Source organism: Lepisma saccharinum, chromosome 14 (genome assembly GCF_977018435.1).
Source record: "Lepisma saccharinum chromosome 14, izLepSacc3.1, whole genome shotgun sequence".
NCBI classification, from domain to species: domain Eukaryota; kingdom Metazoa; phylum Arthropoda; class Insecta; order Zygentoma; family Lepismatidae; genus Lepisma; species Lepisma saccharinum.
In genome coordinates, this window is record NC_139242.1 from 9,894,220 (window position 1) to 9,910,566 (window position 16,347).

The window sequence follows — 16,347 nt, forward strand, 5'->3', positions numbered from 1 at the left end:
TCTCCAGATGATGAAGTCGTAAAAAATGTTTCCGTTGTTACACTCTGCTTCTGTATTTGAATAATATAGAATATACAGGGTGTCCCAGTTTAAAGTATCCCGGCTTTGAACCGGGCTACTTTTAACTGGGACACCCATTATTTGTCAGTCTGAAAAATAATGTGATGACTAACGTTCATACTGAAGCTGATTTTATGGGGGATAAGGGGACACATACATCTATCATGACTCGGATGTAAATATTGTCCTAAATATTTCCAAATAATTCAATCATACTACATAATTGTAATAAAAATTAAAGAAACATAGTGTTTATCACAATATTGATTGATTCATTGATTTGATTGAATTTGCTTCGCTTTACTTCCAACGTTTGGCTAATCGCAGGGATGAGGGTATTAATCAACATGGATTTGTTGCTGGAAGATCAATGAGTACGAATGATTCTGTCTTGTGACATCACTCAGGCTTTTAGCAAATGGCACCAATTAGATGTTATCTACCTAGAGAGGGCTTCCCCGATGGCGTAGAGGTAACGTAGTCGCTTTGTAATCAAGGGGTCTCGAGTTCGATAGCCGGTGATGGGACATGGCAATGTGGTTCAGTAGGTTCAGTCCCAATTGACCGTCCTGTGCATAAAGTGGACTTAAAACAACAAATCAATCAATCATTACCTACCTAGATTTGTCTAACGCTTTCGATTCTGCGAACAAGAAGCGTTGGTTACAAGACTTAGCAATTATGGTTGCACACCTCTTTCTTATGAATAGTTTAGCACATGTCTTAGCAATAGATTATTTAGGGTCAGTTATCAAAACGCTCTCTCTAAACTGGGTTTTATTAATAAAGGTTAAACTGGGTTTTATTAATAAAAGTGTACCTAAAGGATCTCCACTGGGCACTCTTACCTTTATTTTATTCTTGAACGATATAGAATATAATGTAAAGTACTCGAAATATCTCTTTCATACCGATGATTTTAAGCTGTATGCAGAGATCAATGATATGAACGACCATTATAAACTACAAACGGATACAAATGCAATTAAGAAGTGGTTAGATGATACTCAACTTTCCATTAACTTATCTAAGTCAGTCGCCATGACCTTCGCACGTAAGAAACACTACTTTTGTTTCACTTATAACATTGATTAAATTATGTAGAAAAATTTAAGGATCTTGTTATTTTTGTTGACAGTAAACTTAGGATTAATGAGTATCTTCATCATATGATATCAACAAGTAGGAAAATGACAGGCTGGGTCATAAGTAAATGGCAAGGGCTGAACAACATTCACCTTCATTTATTTATGTCCATGGTATTCGTCAGACCCATTCTAGAATTCAGTACTGTGACATGGAATTTTTCCTGTGGCATTGTAAAAAGTGACAAAATTGAGAATAAGCAAGATCAATTTCTATCCTAATTATATTTTAGATTTTAATTGTTCAAATTGTTTTATAGCTATTGAAATCTGTTGAACAAATTGAAACTTGAATCCGTTGCACCTAGAAGAAACAAAAATGATCATAAATTTTTTACGAAAAAACTTTTGTCCAAAACATCTATACGAACTAATCCGTATCGTGTAAGAATAAAAGGAGAATTATTAAAACCTGTAAAGAATATAAAGAAGATATTTTTCTGAACTTTATTGTCAGCCGTTATAATGATTTTAACTGATCCTAAAGATTACAATGTAATTTAATGTATTTATTTTGAAAATTTTAATGTATTTTTATTGTACGTTGTATTGTTTCTTTGTATTTTAGCTATGCAACGATCCTGCGAGATCGCTACAAGGTTATGCATATGTTCTTTTTCGTGTCATTGTTGAGAATAACATTGTGTAATCTTAACTATTCTGTTAACACTTCTGCATATGAATTCACTGCAATGCTTGGTAGACAATGATCAGGCTGGAAAGTGCATACGAACTAACCAATCACTGATCCAACTCTTCAAAATCGGATTCGTTGTATTTGTTTTGCTGCAGAGGCAGTTGGATTCATTTCTGTTGCAATTAGTTTCTCAGACGACATTACTTTTAGTATTCTATTAAGAAAATTTGAGAGAGAGAGAGAATGTGTGTGTGTTTTTCAAGTTCTTGTAAAATGGCAGGGGTAGTACATGATTCAAGCATGAAATAATTCCCTATCAGAAGGTTGGGGAAAACATTGGGATTGGTGCCAAAATGATAAAGAGATGAACAAAGATTCAAGTTCAACAAGAGGGAACAGCACAAGTTCCGTCGAGTCTGTTTTCCGTTTGTGTTTGCCCTGCAAACAAAACTCGCAAAATAAACAGTCATTCAGCCAAGCGTAAACGGGAGTAACAGATGTTAGAACATTTGGATTTTTAATGCAAAATTTCCTGTCTAGCAATCTAGTACTATTCAGTTACGTCCTACTGAGTTACTCTTAACTGAAAATAATTTTAGGTGATAATTATCTCAAAATAAACAGTACAAATGTAATCTACACTGACAAGTAAAAATTTATGATAGTTCCTGAATTAAATACAATAATTCTAAAACAATTATTTTGAAACAAAGGACTAGGATACTAAACAATTACAGCTGAGATACAACCCTCAACATGCCTTTCTAACTTAGTGATATAATATTATATTGCATTGTTTTACTTTTCAACTTTTGTTTGTTTATCAAGATAGAATACATCTTCACATTAATACTTCTGTTTTTCAAGTATTTTCTTACATTTTAATACTTAAGTATCAACTTTTTAGGGGTGTAAGGGGTACCTTCCACGTAGGCGCCCAAAAGTCAACCTCACTTCCACCTAGTTCAGGCGAATGGCACTATGGCCAGTATAATTTTGTGTGTGTTGTCCTGTTTTATGTCCTTGTGTGTGCTGAGTGCCCGTTTACAGCCTCAGCTTTTAACAGAAGTCAGAAGTTTTTAAAATTTTTAGTTATGCAACGTTAGAGTTGTTGTTTGTAATGGTAAGGGGCTGGCCCCCGTATAATGTGACGGGATCAACATAGCCTAAGTGCTGACGCTCCCAACCTTTTAAATTCAAATTCAAAATTCAAATCAACTTTTTAGTTTTAATAAATTGGTAGCTATTTACAGTATCAAATAATATATTGATTGTATTTGAATTGTATTTTTCAGGGAACAAGTTGAAGCTAACATCGCAGAGTGTATAATTTTAAAAAAATACTTTAAGCTTCCAAAAGTTAGATTTAATTAGTTATCTTTGAGTGGAACACTTTATAATAATTGGTTAACGATTTCTCTCTTTGTCTCAACCAGTTTCCTGAATCCAATCCAGCCCATTGTCGATTTTAACACACACCCGGTCTCAATGGCAACAAAAAATGGTTATGGTATCAAGGGAGGATAGAGTTGCCACATGTATGAAATTCCTCTATAGCTTAGGCACTGCTCCCCCTGGTGAAATCCATGTTTTGTTCATCGATCTAGATTTTCAAAACATTGGATAGGCTACATTGTTTTTACCTTAAAACGTATAGGATTGTTACGTCATTAATTGTCTAACAATTGGACTAAAAAATCAAATTTATTGAGATATTGAGGATGAGGTGGAAGGCAAACGAATGCAGATAATCAGTGTTGTGAAACCGTACATTTAATGCGAATTTGATTAAATTCACATTGGAGTTATAGCTCTTGTCTACTTTTTCGGCGGGCGCTCTACATGCTGACAAGTGAAGTGGGGAGCAGGGAATATGCCGCACATCAACCAGATAACAGCTGTGGCGCCGAGAGATACGACGTGGTGGGAAGAAGTACTACGTGCACCTCGTTCTAATGGCTGCTGGGTCTCATATCGCGCTGGATTGGTCGCTTCCCCGATCCCCACTTCCAGATAATAATAATCAGCCGTAAAGAAGTGCTGAAGGGGTTCGAAATGGGGGCAACTCGTCGATCTTGTGAGCGCGACATCTGCAGCAAATTTACAGATTTTAAACAGATTTTGGATTGATAATGTCTTCAAGATTGCTGAAGAATTGATTTTCTTAGGTTTCGGGCATTCCAAATTCTACTGAAATTTTCGAATCTATAGCCTATTTATAATATATTTATGGTACGCAAGCACCCCAACTGACTGTACTTTCAGAGCATTGTGTAGAGTAAAACACACACTGTGATGTGAATTTTTGGACTTCCAGAAGTGCCGTAGAAATCAAGCTTTTACTATGAAATTCTTGCACCAGCTTGGTATGTTGGTCAGTTGGTCCCGTGTTGCATTTTATAAAACTCACTCCACTCAATTCAGAATGGTGGAATAAAAAGAAACTTTCTCTATCATGTGACGATCTGAAGTTCCCCTCCCATTTGCACCAACTACTGCTTCGTAAAATAATGAACAATAATCTCAGCAGTTTAAGGGTATCACTCGTTTCAACTTTTATAATCAGAACTTTGAAATATAATACGTGATTTAGGAGAACGCAAGAGTTAAAATTGGATAAATTCGCCAATAATGTGACTAGGATAGCTGTACCAACATTTGAAGTTTTCAGCTGAAATTCCTATGGCGACTATACTCTGTCCCAGGAATCAGTGAAGCAACGGTTGAAAAAAAGAGAAATTGAGTGGGCGGGACGAAGCTGTGCGAGGTGCAGCAAATGCCGTCTCCATGATATCACTTTCCCCTCCCACACGTTCATTGGTCGGCACTCCCTAGTCACTACCTGTGAAGAGGTCTTGTTTTCGTTCACTTGCTCCAGAGATTCCTGACACAGAGCACACATACCTTCGTCTGTAATTACAATTGAGTAAACTCGGTCAAAGATTTCCAGAATGGCGGGAGAAAATAGATTTTTTCCACTTTTCGTTCACTTTAAATTCTTCTGCTCTCTTAAGCTTAAATATTGAGATATTTCAGAAAGTGTTTAATTACAATTTCAGGACATTACTGCTTAATTTGATAATGGAAGCTTTCAAATATAATGCGTTGTTGGGGAAAATCGTATAGACAAAGTGGAGCGGCCAATCACAAATGTTCTGACTGCACCATAAATCTCTTGATATTAAATGTTCACAGATACTCTGAAGCACTGCTCTGGAAGTCAGTAAGGTGATTAGCATGGGTTAACATATTTTTTTTGAAGGGCATATTTAGACGTATTTGTTCATTTCTATGTGATAGAACATATTTTGAGAGATTTTAGGTCATATTCAGCATTTTTACTTTTTCAAAGAATATGCAGGCATTTGCGAAGTGGATTGGTTCTTACTTCCATGTTCACTCTAGTTATTGATTTTTTTCAATTATACGTCACAGTTTATTTCCTGAAAAATGGTGATAAAATTTTCTATTTCTTTCTGCTGTTATCGCTTCTTTGGTAAAATCAGGAGGAGAAACACTAGTGGACTAGATATAAGTTGTGAATAAAACTGTGAGTAACTTAAATTGTGCTTGTGGTGAAGTGGGACAACAAGTGTCAGCGAAAGAGAGAAAAATTATCTCCATACTACACAACTCTTCTTGTGTTACCCGAAGTAGAAATAAGCTAGAGTTTGTTATAACACCATTAAGCCTTGTTTCCATGATTATGAAAAAATATAAATATGCTGACCAAAGCAGTAATTTATTTTATTAAAAAACATAAACTAAACGTAACTTTTCAACCTTCTAGCAAGGTCTTCTTCAGACTCTGTATCAAGTACTTGATACAGAGTCTGAAGAAGACATTGCTAGAAGATTGAAACGTTACGTTTAGTTTATGTTTTTTAATAAAATAAATTACTGCTTTGGTCAGCATATTTATATTTTTTCTAGAGTTTGATTAAATATGCTGAACTTATACCCTACCGCAAAAAAAAATTTAGTGCTATTGATTCGCAGAAAGGATATTTAGAAGTACTCATGTTCATGCAAGAGGGAGGGTATTTGCCAAGGTCGGTGGAATTACTAGAAGGTTCGCCCGAATGACGTGGCGCTGGAAGAAACAAGTTTTCAGAATATAACTTTAGGGAAGATGCCAGAATATCTGCGAAAGGGATTAAGCGCATAAGTGAAATTTCGTAGTTAATCCGTTTCGCGGTTTTACCTTTCGCGCTTATTCTTTCGATGTTAATCCGTTCGCTTAATCTTTTCGCTCTTGTTCTGTACGCATTTAATTTCGCTCTAATTCCTTTGGTGCATAATTCGTTTCGCGGTTGTTCCTTTCGCGCTTATTCCAGTGTTCAATTTTGGTTTCGAGCTTAATCCGTTTCGATGTTATAACTTTCATGCTTACTTTTTCGCTTTTATTCCGTTTGATCTTAATCCGTTTCGCGTTTAAACTTTTTGCCCTTGTTCCTTCGTGTTTATTCCTTTCGCGATTAATCGATTTCGCGTTTAAACTTTTCGCCCTTGTTCCTTTCGCGTTTGTGCCTTTTCGCGCTTAGTCCGTTTCGCGCATAATATCTTTTGCGTTTATTCCACCACCCCCGACTGTTCTGCGTAGTTAACGAAGAAGTTATGAGTGCATCAGGTGTCTTGGAAAGAAGGTAAAACTCCCTCAGCACCAAACAGAAGAGGAAACAACTGCGCAGGCCGAAACTGTCATTTTAGAGGAAAGTTGCAGAAGTTAGACTAAAGGTCATCTTGAATATTTTAATATTTGTGTATCATGATATTCCATTGTTTTGTTCACCTGCTAAAAAGGATATAGCTTTTTCATAGCTATATGATTTACAAAAGTATTTAATAGTTCTTTTGTATAAACTACGAGCAAGTGCACATGATTATCACAGTTGTTGATAACAACAGTTACACACACACGCGCGCGCATATGCAGCTGTGTATACATATGTGTGAGCTGCCTTATTATTTATTTATTTTTTATTATTATTATTTTTTTTTTTTTCAATAATGAACTCAACAGGCTGGCGCCCAGTTAGAGAGTTCAGAGATACAGGTTTTTATACATGCTTCAGTGACTGTTATTTGATATTGTTTTCATTACACAGTTTTTAAATTGTATATATGGCATAGAGAACAAATCAATATTTTTGTTACGCTTTTCCAAGGCATTGTAGAGAATACTCATTCTCCAGATAGGGGATTTCTTGACAATGTTTGTTCGCGCTCTATTCACAAAAAAGGTTTGATGATTGGGTCGCGTCTTATTGTTAGGAACGCGTAATTTAAATTGTGAGATCCAAAGAGGAGAGCGAAGTTTTCCATTATATATTTTCCAGAGCAGCAGCAGGTCGCGCACTGTCCTTCGATCGTCAAGCCTGTGCATTCGGAGCTCCTCTATTAGATTACTGTACGAATCAAATTTGGGATAAATACCTTCAAGTCTATACTTCATATAACGTAACATCTTTGATTGTACTCGCTCTATTTTTGTAGTCTGTACTATACAGTCAGTGTTCCATACAACAGACCCGAATTCAAGTTTTGAACGCACTAATGAGTAATATAATACCTTAAGTGTTTGGGTGTCTCGAAAGTCTCTGCCCATTCTAATAATGAACCCGACAAGTTTGTAAGCGTTGCCTATTACTTTGTTAATATGGTGAGTGAAAGTTAGCTTAGAGTCAAAATATATTCCTAGGTCCTTTGCTGTTTCAGATTTTTTTAGATTGGTATTATTAAGTTTATATTGAAAATTTAAGATCGTTTTTTGTTTAGAGTAAGTAACAGAATAGCATTTTGCTGCATTAAGAGAAAGACCGTTGCACAAGCACCACGCACTCAACCTATTTATGTCTTGTTGTAGACAGACACAGTCTTCAATATTTTTTATTCTTTGAAAGAATTTCAGGTCGTCTGCAAATAACAGTTTTCTAGAATTAATCAAATGCTCTGGTAAATCGTTGATTAATAGAAGAAAGAGAAGAGGTCCTATGTTCGACCCTTGAGGTACTCCGGAACGTACTAGAAATTCGCTGGATGTGTGGCCTTTATACGAAATATATTGTTTTCTATTCATTAAATATGACGCCATAAGTTTCCTGAGGGGAAGGGAAAAGTTGAAAGTGCCCAATTTACTTAGTAGTACATCATGATTTACAGTGTCACAGGCTTTGGAAAAATCAGTGTATATTACATCCACCTGCCCCCCATCATCTAGCACCGTGCTTATATAATGCAGTTTCTCGCCAAGGTTTGTTTCTATTGAGCAGTTGGGCAGAAAGCCATGCTGGTATTCAGAAAAAGTTTCTCTGACATGGTTATATATGTGGCAATATAAGATTTGCTCAAATATTTTAGCAGGGGCAGATAAAAGAGCTATAGGACGATGGTTTTGTATGTTTCTGTTCTCCGAGGATTTCGGTACTGGACATACAGCAGTAACTTTCCACCGTTCGGGAAACTGCATAGAAGATAATATCGCATTGAAGATAATAAAGAGTGGAATTTTTAAAATGTCTACACATCATTTGAAGATGTAGGGTGGGATTTTGTCTGGCCCTGCCGACTTCTTTGGCTTTAATTTTTTTACAGCTGCTTCAATTTCAGACATACTGATCATCTGAATGTTGAGTGAATCTAGCGTTTTGCACTCTGTGTGCCCCGCCATGATCTCGAGGTTATACTTTGCCGTATTGTTTGCGTACACAGATTGAAAGTATTTCGCAAATTCATCAACGACGGTATTCAGGTTTAATATGGGTTCATTGTTTGAAGAAACTGGAAACTGTTTGTTTTGCCTGTTGCGATTTATGTACGACCAGAAAAGTGACGGGTCACTTTGAATATTGCTTTCGATGTCGAACAAGTAATTATTATGGGCGGCTGATATTTCTTATTTGATTGCTTTTCTGAGTTCTTTAAATTTGTTGGCATGGTGAACTGGGTTACCTACGTTTTGCTTCCATTTTTGGTGGTGGTGAGCCTTTGCTTTTATTTTTTTAATTATATTGGCGGTAAACCAGCATGGATATTTAGGAGGGGTTAGGCGTCTTAAGGGGATGCACGCGTCAAATGCTTCGTATATTATGTTGTAAAACATATCTGTCATTTCGTTTACGTTATCACAGAGTTTTAGTGTATCCCAGTTAACGACCGATAGTTTGTTGTATAGTTTGTTAAAGTCAGCTTTTTTGAAATTGTACGAGAGGTTGTTTGGTGGATGGTTACTCTGTGTCCTTTTTCTGTGCTTTATTTCGATTACGAGACAACGATGATGCTTATCCTCAGGCACGAGTGGCTGAGTTTCTCGTGTCAACTGCATGCCAAAAACGTTACTTAGCACAAGATCGAGAGTTTTGCCGTTACTATTTTGAATGTTATTTACGCTGCGTAATTGAAAAAAGCACATTTGATTGTATAATTCGCGACATACAGGAGTGGCGTTAACGAGGTTGTATTCGTTGCTTGTTATGCAAGGGATATTGAAATCCCCTATGAGGAGAATGTTATGTGAGGGTCTACAATGCCTTTCAAGAAAATTATAAAATAAGTTGTAAGACATGTCATTACAGCATGGAGTAAAGTAAACAATACAGATGTATAAGGTAGGCAGTCCATGAATTACAATTTTCACAAGCAACGAGTCGACGTTAGGGTCGTCGTTAAATTTGCCTACGAGCGTCGCTGCGTATTTGTTATGAATTGCCAGAAGAGCACCCCCGCCCAGATTTTTCCCAGAGTCAGTCGGGTTCCTGTCAGATCGGAACACGTTATAGCGATCATCAAAAAGTTCCGTGCTTAGATGGTTTTCATTAAGCCAAGTCTCTGTAATTGCTACGATACTGTAATTGTTAGATAATATGTTCCGAGAGAACACTTGCATTTTGGTACGCAACCCGCGAACATTTTGGTACACTATGCTAAATATTTTAGCCTGAGAACTTACGTGTTTATGCTTGTGGGAGTTGCCCCCGGGCTGACATTCTTCCTCCGTTGCTGTCACTGCTACCACGTCACTTGGGGGAGGGGTGGGATTTGGGAGGGGGTGGGGATTTCCAAGCCCAAGATGAAAGTGACCACTTTCAGATATCTGGTCCAAACTGGCACATGCACTTGCTTGTTTACATTTCCCGAGTCCGCGTTCCTCGCTTCAAATTCTCTGTAGGTTGTTGCCTTGGCGCCTGGGATACCGTTGAACTAGAGGAGGGGTGGAATCTTGACCTATTTGTCGAAGATGGCCATTGTCCTCTTCCTTTCTTGTCACAGGTGGGTTATTAGTGGAGGGGGGAGCCTGTTGCTTGCACTGGTTTGCAGACGGAAGTGTGGACGCTGTCGCTCTTGCTTCCTCCGATGTTGTCAGATTTCCAATGTTGAGGGGGGAGGGGAGAGCCTGGTTCTTGGAAAACGAAGCGTCCGAAGAAATTTGTGTCTCAGGAACTCCTACATAATCGCTCTGGTTGTCTTCCAGGTCCCATATGGAATACTTTTTACCGTTTACATTGAGGTACTTGTACGTGAGATGGGCTTTGCATCCTTGTTGCCTGGCTTCGAAGAGATGCTTCTTCAGTCGCTGCCTCTGTTGACGAACAGCAAAGGAGTAGTCCTGTTCGATATAAATGTTGGTGCCTTTGAGTTTGTTGCTATGTTTTAGAACTTCCTCCTTGGTTGTATCCCGCAGAAACTTACACACGATGGGCCGGGGTTTTCCTGAGTGCGCTCTCCCTGTACGATGGGCTCTTTGGATGGAGTCCGACGGTAAGGAGAGATGGAGTCTGTTTGTTATTAAGTCTCGCACCGCGTTTGCCGATTCATCCCACGTTTCGCGTTCTTTTTCCGGAACACCATGAAAAACAAGGTTCTGCCGCCGTGACCTGTTCTCAAGGTCATCTATATGATCCTCCAGAGATCGAACATAAGACTGCACTTCACTTACATCTAACTTGAGTTGGTCTGTTTCGGCCTCGATTTTTTCTATTCTTCCTACCAGTCTGCTCACAGTGACCGATAGTTGCTTCACTTCGCACATAATAGCTTCATTCGAGCTTTTTACCTGGAGCATAACCTGCTTCAGTTCGGAAAGTTCGCTCTGGACATCAACGTTGTTACGTAGGCCTGGATTCTGCTCAATTCCGCCTATAAGCAATAGCGTTAACACCACCAATCCATATGCGACGTAGCACGTATTTCTCCGTAAATCACTTCCTACTTTGCCTTGGGAGCCTGATCGCCAAGCAGCTCGGAAGAGGCCGATCGCCTGCCGCCACTGCATCACTGAGATCCCCATCTCGTTCCACTTGACTGGCCTCTGGAGACAAACGAAAACACGTCCACTCGCTTTGTGCTGTTGCCTTCGTTATTAATTATATGTGTACTGTTATTAACTGAATAATAATTTTCAGGATTTGTGAAGGTGAAGTTAAACTTCTATGGGCTGATAACATACCTAAATTTGCAATTACCTGAATATTTCTATGAATTTAAAAACAGCAAATCACTATTTGATATAAACTTTTATCACACTCTTCCGCAACTGATATTCTGTTACTATAGCAACGTCAATGATGTGACATTTGAAGTTTAAAATATATAATAATTAAAATTGAACATTTAAAAATGAAGATAAGAAGAAAAAAAAATAAACTTGTGCTGTGTAGAGAACAGTCACATTATAATACTAAAAGGAGCAGGCCTGAAGGTCAAGCTTCTGGATTTTCCATTCCACAAGAAGGGTGTGAACACAGAATATACAAGTAACACGAAAATACGCTGTTGAAGATGTCTTGCCAATACAAAAAGAGAAACGCTTACTATCAATGCCAAAGTAGCTAGAATAAGCCTTCATTTTAAATATTAACACGCAGAATACAGTTATTTATCTGTTTTACGTTTACTGAGACACAGGAATTATAAAATTCACAAATTCCAAAAGTTTAGTTCAAATTAGTCAAGATGTTGCTGAGAAAACTGTCTGCAACAATATCGCTGAAAAAATTTCAATATGGCGTAGAATTTAAATTTCAATAATGGTATTTAAAATGGCCGGGAAAGGGATTGCAAATTTCCTGTGTGTGCCTTGGTAGCCATTGCTAATATTCAGTTTACAAATTATTATTGAACTTGAGATTGGTCGTTTGACTGAACTACTCCGTTCGCATACACATCTCATTGATTTATCTTGAGTTCTGATTTTAAAATATGCAAGCGGTAAAATTATACCCTAAAAGCATGAAGTATGTACTTTTTAGTCGGTATTGGTTAGCCCCCGAGAATCTGACTCCGAAATTTGTACATATTATTGCATGTTGCACATATCATACACTCATATATATCGATAAATTCTCTACATATTTCATTATATTTACCCATACGTTTTAGAAATAAATTTCGTGTTTTTAAACCTAATACAATACTTATTGAAAAGGTACTGAATACGCTTTCACTTAAAATGATACAATGTGAAGTAAATGCAATTAATACTTGTACATTTAAGCAATTTAAGCAATTACGAGGGGGTATCCAAAAGTTTTAATTATCACCATGAAATAAAAAAACATACAATAGTCACTTGCAGTGGTCAAAGTTAGTTCTTCTTCACGTAGTCTCCCTGCAGAGTCACACATTTTTGCCAGCGTTTCTTCACCTGTTTTAAGCCCTCTTTGTAGAAGTCCTCCGCTTTGCTCGAAAACCACTGTTCCACTTCGAAAATGACATCCTCTCTGTCGTTAAATCGCCGACCACGATGTGGTTTCTTCATCTCGGGAAAGAGGAAGAAGTCGCTTGGCGCAAGATCAGGCGAATAAGGTGGATGCTGCAAAAGTTCATAGCCTAACCGGTGGGCGGCGACAACGGATGCTTGGTCCGTATGGACGCGTGAATTGTCGGTCAGGAGACGGAGGCCTTTGCTGATCATGCCACGACGTTTTTGTTTCAATGCATTATGCAGTTTCTCCAGAAGGTTGCAGTAGTAATCGCTGTTGAGGGTCTCGCCCTTCGGAAGGTAATCTGTTAAGATTACCCCGCGGCTATCCCAAAAAACGGACCGCATCACCTTCCCGGCAGATTTCTGGACCTTCGCCTTCTTGGGAGGGGGGAGGATGGATGTTTCCACTCCTTGCTCATTTCTTTGGTCTCCGGATCGTAGAGGTATACCCAGCACTCGTCCATAGTGACGAGACAAGCAACAAAATCGTCTTCATTCCGCTCCAACAGAGTCAAATTCTGCTGGGGAAAGTCGTGGCGAGTTTGCTTTTGAAGAGGTGTCAACAAGCGAGGTACCCAGCGTGCAGACACCTTATTCATGTGCAGTTCCTCATGAATAATCCTCCACGCACTTCCGTAACTTAGTCCAGTCTCCGCCATCACTCTTTCCATGGTCGATCTTCTGTCGTCGAGGATAACGGCCTCCACTTTCCTCACCATGGCAAGATCATCCTTGATTGAGGGTCTACCCGCTCGTGGCTCGTCTGTCAGGGACATGTGACCACTTTGAAAGTTCCTCTTCCACCTCACAACCGTGTCATATGATGGGCTTTCATCCCCATACACAGCTTTCATTTCGTCGTGGATTTGGCGTGCGTTGTTGCCCTTCAAGTGGAGGAACTTTATGACACTTCGGGCTTCAATTTTGTTCATCATGCAGATTGATGTCTTCTACAGCCTTTGGAAAGAAAACTACGTTGAACAAAGATTTGATATTTGCACAAGTATGCATGGCAATGACACTGATTATGCACAAAAAGTTTCATGTAAATATCTCTATAACTTCTTTATTATAATTAAAACTTTTGGATACCCCCTCGTATGTTAAGAAAACCAAGATAATACATTTTATTTTTTCAAAGATAATAATTTTAAGAAATATTCGCAATTTTGGCATCACATTAAACCAAAGACAGCACAATTCCATCCACTGGTCTTGGAGACAGTAAATCTGAAATAGATTCATGTAAAGTCTTTATATGGTGGCATATTTCATGATAGCTGCAAGTCAGGTTGTTTACGTCAATATCGGTCTAATATATGAGTGATGTAGGTTCCGCATGTGACATTTTGTTTTTCATGTAACGTTTATTTGTCTTGACAGACCCTACTTAAATAGAAAATTCGAGGTGTACAAATACTTTAATCACTCATTGTATGCAGACCTCAGATGTTCCATTTGATACTCATTAACGCAGATGTATAGATATCTTACTTAGCTTAAAGTAATGTTTGTTAGATTGTCCTGCATGTACTTTACATGAAATTTTCTAACGTCTAACTTTCAGGTTCCTGGGTGATTTATTATTTGTCATATAACAGATATTACAAATTTTACAGATATGACTGAATTTTATTTCGTGCCATGAAATGCTGTCTATCTGTCATTTATGTGGGTTGCTGAGCTGTCTGAAAGGATTTTACATATAATTACTACGATGTGTTTGAATTTAGTTTCGAACGTATCTTGACAATTTATAGCAAATTTGACCGTAACTCTGTAAGAAATTAAATTGGCACACAGGTGCAAAGTTGAGTAGCGAAGGATAGAATTCTGAATACGTCGCTGCTCCCATATTCTTCTGCGATCTTTATTTCTGAGCATAGAGGTCGTACAAGATTTATATGACATTTTTAAAGGAAGGACATTTTCTTCGACTAAGGGTAGTTTTGGAGGGGTGATGTGACACAAATTTCGTTACATTGTCATGAACAAGGAGATTTAGAAACATATTTCTTTCCACCTTTCTGACACCCATTTCCCTTGATGAACCTTAAAGCAACGATAAAAGTCATGTGAACATTGGATAATATTAGTCCAATATTTCGTAAAATTAATAATATCTCCTTACAGTAGAGTGGAAGTGTTTTATCGAGCTATACAAATTGCAACTCACGGAACAAATGGCCTTCAGGTAGTTGAACCATTCTAGTGACGAAATATATTCCTCTAAAAGGTCAAGTTCGCCATGAAAGTACATTTAGGGGATGTGGGGGTAGGGCCCCACACATTCTCGATCTTGGCCGCTTTGGAGATGATGTGATCAGCAGCCCACTCCAACCGCCTTTACCCTGTGGAGCCCCCAGGTTTGACCCCATGTACTCAGTCATTTGAGGCTGGGTGAGCCCCAGAGCTGCTTTATGCAGGGACAAGGTCGTAAAGATTCCGACCTCATATCACCCATCCCGTGTATTACTGAATGAACCTATATATCTGGAATTAAAATAATTTAAAATATAAAAATATATAAAGAGCGTCTATTATTTTAATGTATATGTATATGTCTACTTTCCTGTTTTACAGTTCGAGATTTAAACCTTTAGAAAGTTTCTTGTTTTCTTTTAAGGCGAAAGTGTTATAGTGTTTACTGTTGAAAAATATTTCTATTCGCTGCGTACTTCAATTCCTGTTCGTAATGCAGAATATATATTGTGCGTGGTTATGCGTAGGTGTCTTGTCATCGGGACAAACACAGCTGCCCATAATGATGTGCACTTTCGCGCCTCTGAAGCGAATCGCGAAGCCAGCTCATTCTTCCGGACGTTCCTTGCCGTTTCTCTTTTACGACTTTCTTCGTTTTCTGCCACGTCAGCTAAAACAGAAAGGGAGAATGGCTTCCGTTGTTGTAAAATGTACAATATCCTCCCAGCGTGTCCCTTGCTCCTTTCAAAGACAGGAAGGTTCGATGAAAGAAAGGTGACTTAGGGAAAAGAACTGAAGTAGATTTCAATGGAAACGCAATTTCGATGCACTATTTAATATTAATGCTCTTACAAATTTCATTGCTGAGAGGAATAAGCTCTACCTAGTTCATAAAATAAATTGTGTACAGCAGAAAGAGAATGCCAAATTTCACATTTATGCAAACCTCTGAATTATTTAGATTTTTTCTACATTGTTCGATGCAGGATCGCGAATCTCCACAAAGCATATTTATCAATTTAGATTAACCTTTTTCCCGGATCAATTTAAATACGATCCGGGAACCTTTTTTCAATGAAACAATACGCAACTTGGACCGAATTTAAATTGTGCGAGAAAAAAATGTTTCGGTCCTGTTACGAACCCAATAGAACCCATTAGAATGGGTTCCTTGACCTTTAACGACCCTGGTTCGTATGGTGAATGAAATACAGTTTTACGTGGGATTAAGGTAAAATTTGTTTCAATCCCACAAATTGATTTAATGTATTATAAGAAGCATTAAAATAGATGATTAATGAAAATGCTTGAAATGGGTTATTGATTCTTAGCATGACTTTTTTTCTTATTCTACTGAAAATGTGTTACCATAGTAGTCCCACAGTAGCATTCCCTTCTTGGTTGATATTTTCTGGTATTTTTGTACAGGCACACACAAGTGTGTGTGTGTGTGTGTGTGTGTGTGTGTGTGTGTGTGTATGTGTGTGTGTGTGTGTGTGTGTGTGTGTGTGTTTCATATCTCCCTATAAAAGCACTGGAGCCGTATTAAATTAATTTCCAACTTGCAAATATATAGATCTAAATAGTTTCACTAGAAATTC

The 16,347-nt window shown here is 38.0% G+C and overlaps 1 protein-coding gene across 1 annotated transcript; it reads right to left on the minus strand.

Annotated features, from left to right (window-relative positions):
- Positions 1-12,888: 12,888 nt before the first annotated feature.
- Positions 12,889-13,476, minus strand: LOC145998677 (protein GVQW3-like). The gene has a single exon (XM_083135142.1). It carries the CDS (start codon positions 13,474-13,476, stop codon positions 12,889-12,891), a length of 588 nt encoding a protein of 195 aa, XP_082991268.1.
- Positions 13,477-16,347: the final 2,871 nt, after the last annotated feature.